A 19472-nucleotide genomic window follows, 5' to 3' on the forward strand; every position below is an offset into this window, starting at 1 on the left:
CCTCTCAAATGTTGCTGGAGCATTATTAAACCCGATTGGCATCACTCGGGATTGCCAGAGACCTTGGCCATAACTAAATGTTGTCTTAGGTCTATCTACTTCAGCCATTTTTACTTGATGGAAACCTGACTTTAAGTCCAGAGTTGAAAACCAACTGGCTCCACTTAGGGCATCAAGAGTATCATCAATTCTTGGCAGTGGGTATGAGTATTTTTCGGTTATACTGTTAAGAGCCCTGAAGTCCACACAGCAACTAACTGGACTAACACGATGGGAGCTGACCAGGGACTGCTGTCCTTGGTTCCCCACTCTCTCTCCTTTGTCTAGCGCACTTATATACGATAATACCGACCGCGTAGCCTGTTCGAGAATCTTCTAGACACTCGTCACGTGCTACCAGTGTCACTGACTTCCGCTGTCGTAACACACTGGCGTGTTTCGCAAATCTTCTAGATACTCATTACGTGTTACCAACGTCACGTGACCCCCGCTGTCGTAACAATACATTTAACTTGTCCCGAGTATATATATATCAACAAGTGAAGTGCGTGCTGCTTATTTATAATTGAATTTATTGCCAATAAGTCACAGACACCTACTGTAGAAGAATCACAAGTCCAACAACAACACAGTATATATATTTCTACTATTAAGAATTATAAGTAAAAGCCTTTCATTTTGACAATTGGTGAAATAATTATATTTTTAAATTCTTACATATTCAATAACTATATTGATACGGTAATGGTCAACAAACTGGTCAATTTTGCTGGTAATATTAATGATTTGGGTGTAGTTAGCTGTTAGAATTAGGATTGTTTGACAAATTGAACAAATAAATTGCAGAAGGTATTCAATTATGATAAGTGTTAGGTAACGCATGTGGGCTTCTTAAATTATAATTACTACCTTGATGGGAACCAACTCAATAATGTTATGAAAGAAATGGATCTTGTGTTTTATTTGATAAGTCTCTTAAGCCTTTCAGCCAGTGTGCTGTTATGAGTATGCAATCAACTAAGAATACTGAATATAAGTTACAGGAAGTTAGTTCTTTGACAGGTCCTTGATTAAGCCTTGTTTATTCTGTTAAATATTGGGTTCCTTACTTTAAAGGATATTCATTTGTTCCCAATGGTTCAGAGGAGGACTACTATATTTATTCTGGGGATGGTGAGGCTGTCATATGAGAACAAGTTATGGTCCTTAAAATTATTTTCTCATGAGAAAACAAGGGTTAGAAAAAATCTGATTTAAGTGTACAAAATTATAAATGGAATAGGTAAGATAGATGCATCGTATTTTTCCTTGGTTAAGAATGGTAGGACTAGTGAAAATATATTTAATACTTGGCAGAGTAGAAGTTATCTGTAAATTAAGCAAATTTTTTGAATAGGGTATTTAGCCTTTGGAATAGTTTGCCTTTAGATGTGGTAGACACAACAGAAACAGGAGAATTCATGAGAAAACTTGATAAATACTTAAAAAAATCAGGGCTGGACATAAGCAGCTGGGTGTTAAATGAAATAAATGGGACAGCTGTAAGAGATCCTTGTTGCCGTTCAAGTGTTGTGTTATGTTATTACTACTGATTCAGCTAGTACCTCACCTTGTGACATCAAACTGATAAATCTGCTTCACATGTATATATATATATGTATATATGAGATTTATTGCATTTAAGTGAAATACACTTTTCAATTATACAAGAACAAAATAATTCAGAAGAAAGATATGTACTACCATATACAAAAATTCTGGTTTTTCTACAAAATACTAATTTATTACAAAATTTATTGTTACTCTTGGAAAAGAGAATAATTTATCAACCTTATAGGTAAAACTCAATATACCAGCCAAAATAGTAAAACACTGGTTGTTATATATTTATGTAGTTGCATTAGCAAAACATTATTGCTTTAATTACAAAATTAGTTTTTGAAGCATTTAAAAAATATTAATAAGGGAACCTCAACTGGAAAATGTGAATTTGAATAAATATGAATCACAATATAAGCAGCACTTAACTCCAATGAATATTTCTATGCTATGATGTAACAAACAATTTTTAGTTTCACTTTCATTTCAACTAAATTTCTAAGATGCACTGAACTTGGAAATCTGTAAAACTTACTATCTTAAATGCAACATATTTTGCATTTTGGCACAAAATGACAAGACAATCCTCAAACTGTTATTGACATATATCCTATAGTTTTCACATCAGAATTATGAATCTCAAAAATCTTAAACTTGGAATGTTTTAATACAAAACAACTGTAAGACATTTTTAAACATAAGCATAGTACATAATGGTTTTGAAAAGTTAAATACTGAACTGTCTGTTTCTAAAGGTCAATAAAAAATGTTTAGCTTATAAGGAATGTTTATAGACATATATTCTTTCAAAACAGATGTCACTACTACAAGTCTTTTAGTTTGTAACTCAATAGAGTTAGCATCAACCTTATTCAATATGTATACATATATACACAAGTATCTTAAGATAAAACAAAAGTATTTAATACTAGCTAATCTCTTGGTTATGATATGAAATTCTCCCAAATACAGTACAATACAAATATTTATAAAATAGTTTCAGAGATCTAATTCCAGAATATGTCGCTTAAAATAGCATAATCCATGTTTTCTTACATTATAATCTTAAATATTTATAAATTTTTATGCAATGTATGTATATACAACGTTTCTATGTAATTATGTATGTTCAAAAGAGACTTAGTTAAAATTCTTCACCATCTTAAATTTTATTTTTTCAGATATGTATTAATCAAACAAGCTGTTTAGCCAAAAAACCTCATAATGTGTCTTAATATCACCACTAACTGAACTTTGTCCAGAAGTCATGAAGAATTATAAAAAATAACACCTTCAAAATAATCAATCCTATTTTTCTTATACAGACTATGATAATTCTTCAATTGTAAACAAGTTTCTTAATAAAATACACTAGTTCCTAATTCTTCCACCTTACCATTATTTTAAAAATCAAGTTTATGTTGAGAAGGATAAAAACAAACCTTAAGGCACTATCACCTGACTTTATATATATATATATAGGTCAATCTGAGTCGCATTTTTTAAAAATACAATACAAAGTTTAAGAATAATTTTATATACTATATGAACAACCATGCAAAACCTAATCATTAGGGCTATAAAAACAAACTACAAAAATATGTTTCCATTTTATTTTGTTAGGGAAATCCATTGGACAAAAGTATCTGAGTACAACTATATCTTGAATATTTACCATTGAGAAATTACATGGAAACCCAGATATAGTATATATATATATCATAATTTCCAGAAAATTAAACTATAATATACAAGTCTTTGTTTTTCATGACATTAAAATATGACACATCGCTAACCCAACAACAGGTTCTGTTACTAGGTGACAAGAGTGTTTGACTGCTTAAGCTATTGTAACTTCAGAACAAGTACTACTAAGAAAATGGTGACATCAATTAATATCATGATAGTTTACAGTCTAGATATTTTACTGAATTTGGAGCAATGATTAAAAGTAAAAAGTATGAGATGGGAAACCATCTTTAAAAGATGATGATGAAAGGCACAAGCTGGCATTCAGTGATGACAGAAATAATGTTGGTAGGATTTTATTACACAAAACAAAAATAACCGTTGCTATTATTAAAATATTTTCTATTGAGAGGAGAGTTTAAATGATACCTTTTATTCTGTTCTAATATGTTTCAAATAAATTGAATGGATATTTAATTAAAACCTATGTTCATGCTGTTTTTTTAGTGTTGAGCTTGTTTTGAAAATAGCACAAATAAGTTAAAAGCAATAAATAAAATATGAATTAAATTCTGCTTTTGATACCCACTCTTAAATTTACTTGTTTTTCCTTTGACTAAGAAACTAAATTGTGTTCTGTGTATATGAGCCTCAGAAAAGTGTACAAGACAGTTGTATATTAGTGTTTAAGGTACTGAAATATGTTAATGGTGGTACATGGTTCTATGAAGTTCGAATACTTTTTCAAAGTTTGTCTTGGGGTAAATTCTAATGTATCTTTGGCCTACGTTGTGCTTACTTACTAAATCTAAAACTCAAATATCATGAAAAGTAGCAGATATTAATTATTTTTTATGTGTATAACCTGAGCCACAAGAAAAATTTGTTAATTAACAGCTGAAAATATTCTTTAATAGATTGTTTAGGCAGAGTATTCATAATGAGTGCACTGGAATGGGCAGCAACTGCCTGTTATAGAAATAACAAGACGTTTCAAGTCTTCTGACCTGAAGAGAGAAGATTTTTTAAATATCGTCCTCTACACTTGTGTATTTTCTACAAGCGGCAGTTGCCACTCATTCCAGTGTACTCAGCTGAAAATATTGTTAAACATGAAAGTACCTAGTTGATGATTCAATAAATTCTTATCACTGTTTCAAAGTTTGTCTTGGGGAAAATTCTAATGTATCTTTGGCCTACGTTGTGCTTACTTACTAAATCTAAAACTCAAATATCATGAAAAGTAGCAGATATTAATTATTTTTTATGTGTATAACCTGAGCCACAAGAAAAATTTGTTAATTAACAGCTGAAAATATTCTTTGATAGATTGTTTAGGCAGAGTATTCATAATGAGTGCACTGGAATGGGCAGCAACTGCCTGTTATAGAAATAACAAGACGTTTCAAGTCTTCTGACCTGAAGAGAGAAGATTTTTTAAACATCGTCCTCTACACTTGTGTATTTTCTACAAGCGGCAGTTGCCACTCATTCCAGTGTACTCAGCTGAAAATATTGTTAAACATGAAAGTACCTAGTTGATGATTCAATAAATTCTTATCACTGTACGCTTGAGTGTTTTTTTTGTATAGATTTATAACTTTATGAACTTATTGATAGTTTATGATACAGAATTAGCTTCATTAATTTACAAGTCACTTTTTATTTGTGACCTCTATAGTTAACTTACTTTTGATCAGAAGATATTAATAACTAATGAGACTGATTTCTTCCACAAAAAACAACCCTAAAATGTACACTTTCGGTAGTTATCTTATGTTAAGTCCAGAAGTAATGATCCACAAATACAGATGCATTAGGTTTGTTTAACAACTACAAAACATAAAATCAGCAAGTTGTGTGTTAAATTAAAAACAAACGAATAAACACTTTGTAGTGAAGTTACGATGTTAGCAACAAAAATAAATCTTTACGACACTATCCAGTCTGAAGTAATCAAGAGATTCGGATATATATTAAACTTAGTATATATCAATATATATATATAAAAGTTCATAAACTTTGAAAAAATATATAAACAACAAACATTTTCATTATCTCTTACAAATACATTTTCTAAATATACTTAATTATTTTAGGATACAATATGTTTATATAAAACAGTATTGCTTTCATTCAGCATGATACTAGGACAATATTATAAACTACTCAAAAACAACTGATTCTAACTTCTGTTTTAGGCCAGTGAAGAGTGAATACGTTTTGCTTGCATCTAGTGGGATCTTACAAAAAACTAATACACTTAAATATGAAGATTCTCTTTCCAAATTAATAATAAGCACTTAGTGTGCACCTATAAATGATGCTGATAAATTATCAGTTAACTACAGGCCATAAAATATTATAAACGTAAATAATATATAAGAAATGACCAAAATATTATAAACTAAACAATTACTGTGCTACCAGGTAATAATTCTAGAATGTTCAACCAATTATTAGTGCCACATTCTCCCACTAATTATTTAGCATTTTGTAAATAAGAAGTTGATGAAATACTGGGTGGTTTTCAAGTGCTACATTTTCACTTTGCGTTAAATTTTTGAGAATACAAATAAACATCTTGCTGGAGTCCTCTCCCTTCCTAAAGACTGTGAAGGCCTCCATCCTGTCATCATGGAGCTCGGTTATTTGACCTCCTCTTTTTAGCCCCACCACTACATAAGCAATAACAGCAACTGCAGACAGCCCATAGTATCAGACAAAGAATAAATGTTCCACCAGCAGCAATCCCAACCCAGATCCACAAGTCTGTTCCTATTACTATAGAGAGTAATGATAAGAAACAACACTGTTGTGAAGGAAGGGTTTTTATTAATAATCTGTCATCCACAAATAAATCCTAAAACTTCACAAGTGTGCCTCTATTACAAAACAAGTTCAGCATGATTGTGGTGGAACTGATTTTTGTCAACTTACTACAATCGTCAAATTAATGTTTCATGAATATAAAATTGTTTGTATCTATACCACTAGCAAAACTGTTACAACATGGCTGTGTGGAAATTATTCTCACTAATATACTGCTATCCACAAATAACCTTACATCTCTCAAAACGTGTTCCAGTTACTGTCATAATGAAAAATAAATACTACGTGGTTGTGTGCAACCAATTCTCATCAACATACTATAACAGACCCACAATTGTTTTACTGTCTTGAAATTTTTACATGTTTTACAGTAATTCCTGTATGCTGAATCTGAAAATGATATCCATTTTTCTTTATCATGTACAGAATTTTCACAAAACGTCATAATGCAATACATAAAAGAAAAACCAGAACATGTAGTTTTGAGACTAAAAGACATAGATTTCACAAAGAAAATCAGGATGAATAAGAATATACATTCATTTGACATCAATGTTCTTCCATTTTTTTTCAGTTTGTTTGCAAAAAAAACTGAAAAACGAAACAGTAATTTTATTTGAGTTTTTCTTTCAAATTTGTAAAATATCCTCACATGATAGAAAAAAATAAATATTATTTTCAAAATCTGCGGAGCTGAATTATGGGAAACCCATTATCAAAACCAAAACAACTTTTATGAAATTTAAATTTGCAGGCCTGTGCATTCTATAAATAAATTTTACATATAAAAAACCTGTTCATATTACATTAGTAACATAAAAAAAATTCAGCAGCTGGTTTATTAAACTTAATGCACGTTCACCTGCTGGAATCCAGAAGGAAACTTTATTAATACAAACCAAAAAAATTAGCAACGGCTTTTACTTATAAGCTAGATATGCATATATGTGTCTTAATATTTCTACAAATTATTCATTTTTTCTATATGCAAACAATTTGTGCATGTTAATATACTGGTGTGATATAACAGTTGCAAGCCATTTTACCACAGGCAACATTTTAAAAAGCATCTATATATATATATATATATATATATGGTTCATGGTGAATTAATGACTGATCAACAGTGCCCCCCTCCCCCCCCGAGCACATAGTCCACATAGAGCAAAGGCCTGTTGAAATTTTATTCAGATATATGGTCTACAATTGACTTTGCTGTCCTTTGCAAGAGCCTATTATAATATCTTAATGTAATGTATTGGTCCAAAGTGTTTAATGATGACCATCAGACTGACAATGGAAGTAGTAGTCCCAAGAATAACAGAAAACCAAAATCAATGTTTTTATAAAGTACAATCAATCATAGTATTTCTTTGAGATCATAATATTAAACTAGATAAATAAAAATACATTACTAAAATATCTTTTATAATGTTATAAACTTTTACCCATATAACAAAAACTAAATTTCTGAAAATCAAAAGTTCAGAAATATATATCTTCTGTTTAGATCATTATTTTTGAATATAAAAAGGTGAAATATACTGGAAGATAGATTACATTTAAATATTTGTATTATAGTATATTACATTTAAACATGTTAATTTTCCTGATCAGTAAAATGATTATTATTTCTATTGTTATTATTTGCTTAGTGCAAAGCTAATAAAATGGGCTATTTGCAATCTGTCCATTGTAGAGAATCCAATCCCAGATTTCAGCATTGTAAGTATGTAATTTACAGCTGACTCACCTGGGGAATGGTAAAATAAATTCTTTGGTAGTCTTACTACTGCTTTTTAATTCCATTTCTTATTTGTTTTTAGAATGCTAAAAACAGTTATTTCAAAAATAGCCAAAATAGCCATTTCAAAATTAATTAAAAAAAGATTTATAACAGTTGGAATCAAACCTTTTATAAATTTATACTTAACTACATATTCCCAAAAATTAAGAAATATTAAATAGTAATGAAAGTAGGATGACTAAGAAGCTGCTAACAATAAACTTACAGTTACTACCCACTGTAACTTATACTGAGGCATTATCAGGTGAAATAAAAATTCAATACTTATTTTAATAAAGATATACAACAATTACAATTAAACAATACATAAATTTATACCTGACTATACAATCTCAAAAACTAAGGAATACAAAAGTGTGACTGAGAACATATTAACAATAGTTTTGGTTAAATAGTGTTCTAATTATATTTCCTTACCATCAGAGAATGTTCCAATGTATTGTTTAATTACCGCTGTGGCATTTTGTCTAAACTCTTCTAACTCTGAGATCGATTTCACTTCAGCTACAATTCAGGAAAGAACTAAATATCAATCATTTGATTTATAAAATTTTAAGGTGTAAAATTTACTAGCTTTGTATTTATTGCATTCATTACATTATATAATACACAGTTCTTTAGTTTATGACTACATATCTCTCAATATAAACACTTTCTTCATAAAGTGAATTTAAAGAAAAAACCTACAAAAACTTGTGAAAATGGTTAAAGCATACATATCAAAATATAGAAAAGTACATTTGGGAATGGAGGCTAATAAAGAAAATAGATCACATTTTATGAATAAACTTTAAAATGAATGCATCAAAATTAATTTTGAAAAGAAAACACTTGTGAGGTTTCCTTATTATTCCTACAGATAATTATGTAAACCGTTTTGTAAAACATCATACTTTCATAAGTGGTCTTATGAGGGCTTTATAAACAGTAGAGAGATAACATGTGAATTGTGAGTTACTTAAATTTACAGCTGTTATAAGCAACAGATTTCTTAAGTGTGGAAGTTTAAGAGTTGCCACAGTCTTACAGCTATTTTATGAGAATAAAATTCCTTGATCACAAGTCTTCAAGCATACCACAAACCTTACAGCTTGTGTTGTAAAATACATTTATTTAATACAAACATTTGTACGTTGTTCTGTTCTTACAGCCCTTTCATGAACAACAGATTCCTTCCATGTCAGGACTTTAGTTGTTCATACAAGTACTTAACAAACAACACATTTCATAAATCTGAGCAATTGAATGTGCTCTTAAAACTTAACTATTTTTATATAGAAAAGCACTTCAATTATTTTTAAATTTTAACAAAAAGTAATATAAAGAATACCTTGCTTTTATTAGTTCATTGTTAACTTTATTTACAGTGAAATAATTTGAAATAATGAACCATTAATTTCGAATATGCTAACCACCTACTTTGCTTACAGTAGTACATCCTATTATATGAAAATTCCACTTTAGATCACACAGCTTTAGCTTTAGCTATTTTTTGTTTTTAAAGAACTAACGTTGGACTATAGTAAAAAAAATAGTGTACACAGCTGTGACCACATTGGCCTAACTGATGATTCAACTAATGTATTCTAATCTTTATATTATAATTTGTATTTTAGTTCTGATCTATATAGTTAGCTTACTTTTGATCAAAAACTCTTGATAATATTAAACTGGCAATCTCTTTTGGAATAAGTTTCCTGCATTAGGCTTAGAGCATAGATGTTGATATACAAGAAATTGTCAGAGTTAACTTCTTTTTTTATAATAAGCACACAATGTGTCAGCCAAAAGGAAATTAAAGAAAAATAATATGCAGTAAAATGTATAACAATCAAAAACTATTCTTCATTATACAAAACAGGTTATTTACACAGTATCTGCTCAACTTTGAAGAAGACAGTACTGCAGGATAATAAAATAATATTGTAAACCTAAATGAACTCATGGAGTGCTCTCAAACGGTTGTTCCTTCTTATAATACTGTCATACAGTCCTCCTTTTATATACATACTTTCTTATTCAGCTTGTTAATAAGTTAATTACTTCATGTATTCTTTGTAATTTCTAAAAAGAAACAAGCAATGTTGGTCCTTCTGGATATAGTTAAACATTTATAAAGAACTATATGGTACCATCTAATGTGTTCTTGGTAATTTTTTGGAGAAAATGAATCTTTAAAACCTTATCTAGTTTCACTGCAAGTATGATTATTTTATTAAATCTTTAAGTACTGAAAGTTTAATTGCTAAAACTTACTTAACACTATGTCTGTATTCTATTATAGACACACCAAACCAAAAGGATGCCTCATCATGAAGTATGAAATATTCTCAACAACAAAAAAAGCATACACAGTTGGTGTCTGACTGTCTCTATAAACACAGTTTTTGTACATTCAAAGGACTTTCTAAACAAGTTAAATGAATCAAAGCAAAACAAGGATAAAAAATCTTTCTCCATATAGAAACCTCTTTTGCCACTTATAAACATAAATAAAATTTTATGGAAATTATTCCTATGATCAAACCTTTTAAATATTTAATGATGTGAAAATATCAGTAATGTTAAATTTTTTTGTATCATTTTGTCATTACATCCTAAAAACACACATGAAAGTGAATTGACAAATACTTACTAAACACAATAAAACATATACACAAGGTCCAAAGCACGTGCTTCATCTTTAATGAAAGTTCCTGAAACATAAACATAATTTTGTTAGAATCAGATACTAGCAAATATATAAATTCCAACAAAGCATGTACAGCTTTTTAGTCTAGTTCTGTCAATTATTACTGATAAACAACTGTGTTATAATTACTTAAGTTTATATTCAAAAACCTATACACTGTACTTATAAATGTATTTTAACTTTATTTCAAAAAAAAAGCTTTAACAGTCTCACTTTAATTAACATAAGGTTTAACAAGGTATTTTTATACACACTAATTACTTAAATTAGTAGTTTAGCTAACGTTCTCATATAACTAGCAAGCCTAACAGTCCAAGTCTGGATTAATAAATATATGGTTTCCTAATTAAAAACCACTTTAATAAAAAAAAGTGTTTAATTTCCAGTCAAGTGAAATAACCTGAGTAACTCTCAGACGATATAGTTAATAAACTTATTATTTTGTATAAAAATTAGATTTAAACATAGTTCCTACATTAGAAACTTATAAAGTTTGAAAGATTTCTCTAGAATCTGTTTCAATGTTTTGATGGAGAATATATAGTGTATGTAATAATTCTTGTGATATTTGGCACACTTTTCATAAGCAATTTGTAGAAACCCTTACAATCTCAAAGTTAAAATTATACTAAGCAAAAGCTTGTAAAAATTTATTCTTTACGTTTATCTTTGCATTAAAAATCTATGTATGCATCATAAGGTTGATGGAACTACATATTTTATTAAAAGATATGTTTACAACAAAAAGGTTGTTATAACTACAAGACTCTTCAACACTGCAATGTGTACCAAGTATGATTAAGTTATAACAAAGTAAGAATGTGATGTACAGAACCAGTGTTTGCCAGAAATTTCTGAAAGTTAACATTTTCCTATATTGTTTTCAATGTATTTTCAATAAGTACTTACATCCTTTCACCCAAAGTTATCTTGACTTTGATTCGCCCTCTAAGCATTGCTAAAAATATTTTTTCCCTAATAGTGCATTAGTCTGTTAAAACCCTTTATATTCATGCTCCCTCTACTATTCTAGCACAATCCCCACTTTTGAGAATTGGCAGTTACAAACTAAAACACCAGCTTATCAGTGGGGAGGAATGGTAGAAAGTGGGGGAGCAGATGTATCAGAAATACATTTTTAGTGTAGAAAAATGTTAACTTTTGAAACAGTACTACCATGCTCACCCAAAGCTAGAATTCCACATTGAAAACATGGAGGGGCCAGTAAAGGCACAACAGTATACAAATAAACAGATAACAACCACCTGAAAAGAACAGGTGTGCCAGAAGAAGAAAGTAAGGCACACCTGTGGAATATAGCACTACTGAAACAGATATACTTCCCCTCTAATAACACATATATAGGGCAGAATGTATGAGACAGATACCATATACTCAAGAAAAAGATGTACAGCACTTTGCTTTGGAGCAGTGCAGTATAACTATGACATGAATCAGTATATAGTGGACACACGAAGTGTCTAGAATGCAACTGACAGGTCCAAAGAATTACGTGTCAAGGGAAGAGTCCTGAGGCACACTGGAGCAAGTCCACTGATGTCTTGACGAGGACATTGGTAGCAAACAGAGTGATCTTCCCCTTAAAAAAAAAACGGGAAGCATCATAAATAAGTAGTGAGATGAAATTTTGTCTTATAATTCAGAATCAGTCTGTTGTCAACAAATAGTGCACTATTCGTCCACATATGTATTAAGTCTTAGTATGTGATATAGAAATAATGAGTTATAGTAAGGTGCCACATAAGTTGGATTATTCCAAACAATGATTGCTGTTTTTCTGTTGTCCATTGCAATTGTATAATGAAGAATGGAGGAACTGTCTCTTGTTCATAGCTTGTGAACTCCATGAAATGTGATAAATGTTCTGCTTTTCCCATAAACTTTTTGGAAGAACTGACACACCCTTGCAGCATGACACTAATACTTGGGAAGGCTTGTCAAAGAAACTGAAGGACTATGAAACTGGCATTATGCATCAGAAACGTTTCACAACATGTACGGTGTTACGGGAAGGTGGGTACTTATACCAAATAAATGATACTTTTAAAGTTTACTCATTCTGAATTTTCCAGAGCTTTTTTTAGGTGGCTTTGAGTTTAAAATCAGTATACAAAAGAGGGAATAATCTGTAACTCAAGTTTTTTTGTTTGTTAACTTAACACAAGCTTTCAACAGTTTCATCCACCTATAGACTAGCTTCAAACTTCTTGATTCTCATCAGTAGGACTAAAAGGAGAATATATAATACAATAAAGCTTTATCGAATGCTACCTGATTTATTAGATGTACTCTTCAATAAATTCGGCTGGTTAATCATTGCACCTCAAAATATTAGCGTATATAGTTGTCATTTGGGAGAGCAGTTTTTTAGCATAATAGAAGAGAAAATAGACAAACTGTTTCTCAAAATTATTGTTTTCTTATTTTAGGCATCATTAACCAAACTACAATAGATGAACATGAGATTCAAGTGCTGTTAAAAGAGCGGAACTTCTGGAAAGTGGTGCTAGAACAACTGCTTGACATTGTGATCTTTCTCTCCAAAAGAAATCTTATCTTTCATGTTTCAAAAGAAGTATTGGGTTCACTCGGTAATGGAAATTTTTTGGGTATGCCTGAATTTTTGGCTAAACGTGATCTAGTTCTTACAGAACTTTACAACAGAATTTCTGGTGACCAAACCAACGATCATTACTTGAGCCATACTATTCAAAATGAATTAACTGAACTGATAGCAAAGGAGGTTGAAGCCACTAACATGCATATTTTGAAGACCCCAAAATATTTTTCCTTAATTTTAGATTGTACACCCAATATTTCTCATCACTTGGCTGCACATTTCCTCTTGGCTATATATATTATCTGTGGTTATCTGGTATGACATTTTGTTTCTTCAGCAATATCGTGAAACTGGCTTTATCGATGCCTCCATCACTGACCATAAAATTTCAGAAACAATGAAAATCAAAAGAGTTTTTCCTGAGATGTGTTCTCATCTTAAAAAGGAAATTATTTGAATATGAATTTGCTGATGATGTTAACACACACACACACACACACACTCTCCAGAAAAAAAGTTCAAGAATGATTTTTTCTGCAACTTTTGGACCACACTTTGAGTTCTGTGAAAGAACATTTCAATCAGATAAGTGAAGTGTCTGATCTGTATGGGTTCTTATATTGTGTCTAAAATCTCATTATCATCCAGGATGAGAAGAAGCTGTCATTTCACTGTGAGAAATTTGTGAGAAAAATGAGTGACACTGATGCAGATGAGTTGTTGTAAGTGGAGCTCAAACAATTCATTACTGTTGTTCGAAATCATGAATAGGAACTGAAATCTGAACACGACTTTCTGAATTATATTTTCAAAAAGGAACTGCAAGAAATATATCCAAATTTATCCATTTATTGTTACTTCTCCAGTAACAGTAGCAAGCACTGAATCCATCTTCAGCAAACTAAAGTTAATCAAAAAGTTCCACAGGTCAACCATGGCTGATGAGAGACTTTCTTCTTTTAGCAATGCTCTTCATCAAAAGTGCAGCTGCTCAGAAGTTAAACTATGAAAATCTGACTAATAAATTTGCTGATCTGAAAGCTTCTGGGTTGAAACTGAATCAATTTTCACTGTCTGTAAGTTGTTATTGTTGTCTTTATGTATACTGCAATTTAAAGAATTGAATATTCTTTTTGTCATGTTTCAATTTTGAGATCTTTTAAATTTTACCCTATTTTTATTATGAAAAAGCATATGTTTTATATATATATATGTTTCTAATATGTGAATTGTTGTACAATTATAGCAAATACCTATGTTCTTTTACAATTGTGAATGCTAAAGATTGAAGTAAAGCTTTGCACTTTCACAAGTGACTATTCCCTCAGAGTGGAAGTTTCATATTGTGAGTGAAATGGTATATATTTAGACATTTGTTTATGAAATAGTATTACTTACCCCAGCATAATAAAGTTTTATCTTTGAGGGGGGAAGGGCAGCATGACTTAACCACAGCACTTATTTGGCTCAGTATAGAAGAAAGGAAGGTATCTGTGGGTCACTCCAACAATTTGTGTGGAAATCTCTGAAAAGTGGAAGTTATAACTCACAATCACAAAAATTATCTGCTCTGAAATGATGGAAAGGTATCGTTGGGTCACCCCATCTGAACAAGGTAACTGCCACTACTCTTAGCCATCCTTCCATAATTGTAATGGTTGTGCAATCAAAAAAGTGTAGGAGGCAAATTAAAAGTGGGAGGGCCCAAGGTTTATTTGACCGTGCAAAGCACAAAAATGTATGAAACAGGCACACCTATTATGGCTGTGGTCCAGGGCTTTCATTAGGACCCTGAAAGCTCTTGGATTCTGAATTAAATTTTATGTATTCTTCTGCTTTTCCTGAGAGTAATTTTGATACATTTTTACTGGCAATCCTTCAGTACATTAAAGTTTGTGCACTCTAAACAGTGCAATAGACTTACCTCAAAAAGAATTAGCATGTTAATGCATACAGTACATAATCTAAGGTTTGGGGGCAGAAGTGGAGGCCGAATATATGAATAAGCATGTTTCACTTCAACTGCTTGACTTCAAAGTGAGTCTGTGTTTTCTGAAAAATCAGTCTTCTAATGAGAAAAGGAAAGTGAGGAAGAGCCTGGAAAGATTTAGGACAAGACTGAGAATAAAACAAACTAGAAAAAGAAGATCTATGTCATTAACAAAGAATAATTGAACTTCTCTTCTCGAAAAGAGAAAAACTTGTTAGCTACATGAAAATTTAAAAATTCTGATTTTAAACACTGACAGAGCAAATTATGTTAAGTATTAATTACTGTACTATTAATCATATCAGAGGCAACTGTTTAATTATTAGCATTTAAGTAACAAAACTGTAATGACTTCTGATAAATACTCCATTACCAATAATTATTTCTTTTTGAAATACACTTTAAAATATTTAACACAACAGGGTAAGAATAGTTGTTCACACAGTGTGGGGTTTGTTTGGTAGTTGTTAAGCACAAATATACAGAACACAGATAAAACATTGTGTATCTTTGTTAAGCACAAAGATACACTATGTTTTATTTGTGTTCTGTAAACTACAGGAATTAAAACCTCATTTTTAATATTACAAGTCCTCAGATTTACCACTGCAGGGGAAGGGGGTAAATTTTATGGCAATGTTTCTTTCACAAATCTAATATTAATTTATTTTATCCTGATATACACAGGATTATAAAGATACTTGTAGCTCAGATGATGGAATAAAGAAAATGTTACCCATGGAGTCCTATTCTGATAAGTTTTGACCAACAAGTGGCTCACAAAGTTTTGTTAGTATCTCATATCTGAAATTAAGAGTGAATAAGCATTCAAATAACATAGTCATGAGGGGTATCCTAAGGTGGAATGTTTGAATTCAACAAACACATTCTTACTGTTTCCAAATCAAAAGAAATATATTTTTATGAGATACTTTGTGCTTTTTTCTCAACCACTAGAAAAACAGCAGAGGTTCATTATTTCAAATAATGGCTGAACATAGCTAATTGGGAAGGGGAATCCCAAAAGTTTGTAATGATTAGTGTATGGGATCTTAAGCACAAAACTATCCCTGTCCTGCAACAAAAGTTTTCCTACAGTCACTGAAATGATAACTATAAGTTACTGATAATACTGCAATTTTTTAAAACCAGCAATTTTACAGCATTATCTACAACCATCATTCACTTTAAAGTACATTATTGCCACATCAGAAAGACATGCTTTTATTTTAGGTTTTCACTCTTTCAACAAGTTTATCCAAAAAAAAAAAGTCAAGAAAACTATTGTTAGGGCAAAGACGGACTGTGACAGTGTATCCTCAAAGAGAAAAACAGATTCATATGCTGATGAATTTTTTTGAACAAAGGAAGAAACTTAAAATCCTAATCTTTTTTTTTGGAAGTAGCAGCATTGGTTGAAAATCTTTAAAAAATTATTGAGACCAAAGCTAAAGGCCCTAATGATATTTTTTCCTAAAAGACTAAAGAATCTTAGTAAGAAATTATGTAAGCTTTAACTATTGTCTTTAAAAAATCACTTGAAAACCAGAAAAATTTGTAACGATTAAAAGATTACCACAGTGATTTTTCTGTTTAAAACAAAAGGATCTACAACACTATTGTTGGAAAGAGTGTAAACAGAAGATATTTGGTTTAGAAAATTTTAAGTATAAAGAAACACTTAAAAAGTTCTGAACTTTCCTAGATTGATGACAAGTTTTTCACTGCAGTTTGTTCCCCACCACTTTTCATGATAGAGTACTTCATCCCATACATATCTTTATCTTATATTTGCACTAACTCTTTAAGTTTTCTGTATATAGTGTGCATTTCTCAAGACAAAAACACAACTGTACTTTATTTTTGAAATTGTAGATCATATCTTACCTAAAAACATCTATGGAATATTAAGACCTATTCAAAATATTACACAGAAATTTTAAATGATCTTCGCAATGGTTAAGTGAGTTGAATAAAAACATTTACTATAGTGTAGGTGAAAGAACTCAAAATATTTATAATTGTACTTTTTAAATTTTGATTAAAGAAAAATCTCCCCTAACCCTAAAATAATCAAAGAAGTTCATAGTTTAAAAAAACTATGTAGATTTGCACACCCAAAAATTAGAAGTATCAATATTGCAATTAATCAAACTAATTACTGCTATGATTTCCTGTGTATTTTACAGAGTAAATGAGTTATTTCTCCCCAATGTTGTGATTAATTTTTTACATTGGATAGTTGTAGCAAGCAAATATACAGTCACTCAATATATGGTGACTAGAGTCTGTATCAGTTTTGAACATAGCAAAAATAAACTAGTAATTTTGGGATTATATATAGAGAAAATAAATCTGGGGATAAAATGTCCTACCTATAAAATTAGCAAGAAGTGGTGTGTCTGGAAATAAAATGCTCAGGGAGAAAAATGTGATCAATCATCATTTTTTTAGGATGGTAGAAGAGTTTAAAATGATTGTTTCAAGAACTAAATATCTGTAAGCATTTAGACAAACCTCATGTGGGTGGTTAGAGTTTAAATGGTGACATGTAATGATTGGAGTTATGAACTTAAATTACAGAGCAATAAGACTTAAACTTTGAAAGACAAGGCAGGTTGAAAAAAATGCTGAGGTAGATACTTAGAATGATACTAATTTTAAGAAATATGACACATGATGAAAGTCTTTTATTTCTTTGGAACAATGAAAATCTGGTGGTGCCCAGAATCAGGTGTTGAAAACTGTTAGAAGAATGGACAATCATTCTACAGGTTGTTTGTCCAAGTGGCAGAATAAGAAAGATTGTAAGTAGGAACTATTGAGGATTTTGGACAGCGGATGTTGGCTTGTTCTTTGACAAGATTATTTTTTGATTACAATCAGAATGTTTGTTTGATGATATGGTATGTACTATTATTTTAAATTATATTAAACTTACTTAATAAATATAAAAACCTCAAAAGGTACATAGTTTAATGTTGTGGTAGTTTATTATTGTTAATTGAAGGAGTTATTTCACCAGGCTGAATGGTGTTGTTACCTTGAAATTTGTTTTTTCATATTCAAGTTGGGCAAACAGACATTTAAAAACAAATTAATAATCAAGATTTTTATTAAATGCAAAAATAAGTTTAAGCCAAATGAAAATGATGGAATTTATATGAAACAATTGATAAATTATATAACTGTTTGTACTACTACTAAGATTATTCAACTCTCTAGTCTATTAAACACTGAATAGTTAAATCAAGTAAATCATTGTAAATTACAATATAACTTAATTAGTGAATTAGATACTATACTTGTTTGGAGTGAGTAACTGCATGGTTAATTTATTTTAGTCAAGAGCATGACAATAATACGTATTTATATTTTCAGTATACAACTATTACAAGTAAATATTACATAGTTATTTAATTTGGAAAAAATCAATATAAAGCTGGCTCAATCAGGTTAATTTTTTTCGTTAAACTTAATTTTAAAGGAAAAAAAAGAATCTCATTGAGCCAGCTATATACTGCTTTTTTTTTCATATTAAATAGCGATAATACATTCATCACAGACTGAGGTTGTTTTGCATTATTACTATTAGTGTTAGCTTAATGTAATTAGGCCAAACCTGAATCTCCTACTCCTAAGCTAAACTTCATGAAATGTTATTTAGTTTTCATTAACAGTAATGGTACTCAAATTTCGAAACTATGAATTATAATCTTTATAATATTAACATGCTACACTACACCACAGCACACAGTGTACGGAGATTCACTTCTCGTATAAGTGATTTGAAATCTCAATCTGTAGTCTGTTTCACTGAATAATTTGTTTACTGTATTAATTTTAATATATATACATATAAGTTATAACATAGTAAATCCAGATCTTGAGTTTTTGACTAATCTCAACACTGAGCATAGGTTTGTTTACTTTGGCTGAAACAATGAAAATTTAAATAATGTTTAAATTTTTAGTTTGTATTTCTTAGGCTTAGCTACTGCTTATTACATATTTATAAAACCAAAATGAACCTTTAAATTTTAATTATTTATCTCACCTTTTTCTTATATATCTATTACTCCAAATTATAGCATTAATAACATTACACCTTCTCTACGTACTCAAAATTACATAATGAAATTCAAAAGTCTAAGTTAGTGAAATTTGTATTCAAAATATGAAGTGAAAGAAAATCAAAAATTAGTTATCTAGTTTTCCTTTAAGTTTCAATATGTAGGTTACCGCTGATATGTATATATATATATATATATATATATATATA

The 19472-nt window shown here is 30.1% G+C and overlaps 1 protein-coding gene across 3 annotated transcripts; it reads right to left on the minus strand.

Annotated features, from left to right (window-relative positions):
• Positions 1 to 5846: 5846 nt before the first annotated feature.
• LOC106457858 lies at positions 5847 to 19399 on the minus strand. Of its 3 annotated transcripts, none has more exons than XM_013917309.2 (5): positions 19248 to 19399; positions 15125 to 15297; positions 10563 to 10623; positions 8345 to 8431; positions 5847 to 6072 (listed from the first exon to the last, which is right to left on the minus strand). In XM_013917309.2, exons 2-5 carry the CDS (start codon positions 15140 to 15142, stop codon positions 5924 to 5926), a joined length of 315 nt encoding a protein of 104 aa, XP_013772763.1. In that variant the 5' UTR covers positions 15143 to 15297; positions 19248 to 19399; the 3' UTR covers positions 5847 to 5923. The 3 variants fall into 3 exon arrangements, 2 of the variants coding, with proteins under 2 accessions (XP_013772763.1, XP_022239612.1); XM_022383904.1 differs by lacking the exon at positions 19248 to 19399 and adding an exon at positions 18813 to 19144; XR_001290732.2 differs by lacking the exon at positions 15125 to 15297.
• Between the last annotated feature and the right edge of the window lie 73 nt (positions 19400 to 19472).

The sequence above is a fragment of the Limulus polyphemus genome, unplaced genomic scaffold (assembly GCF_000517525.1).
Source record: "Limulus polyphemus unplaced genomic scaffold, Limulus_polyphemus-2.1.2 Scaffold382, whole genome shotgun sequence".
Lineage (NCBI taxonomy): Eukaryota > Metazoa > Arthropoda > Merostomata > Xiphosura > Limulidae > Limulus > Limulus polyphemus.

Coding starts and splice junctions, on each gene's coding strand:
- LOC106457858 (XM_013917309.2), bottom strand. Junction 8,432..10,562: donor TATATGTTTTATTGTGTTTA/GTAAGTATTTGT, acceptor CCTGAATTGTAG/CTGAAGTGAAATCGATCTCA. Junction 6,073..8,344: donor CATTGGAACATTCTCTGATG/GTAAGGAAATAT, acceptor TACTCTCTATAG/TAATAGGAACAGACTTGTGG.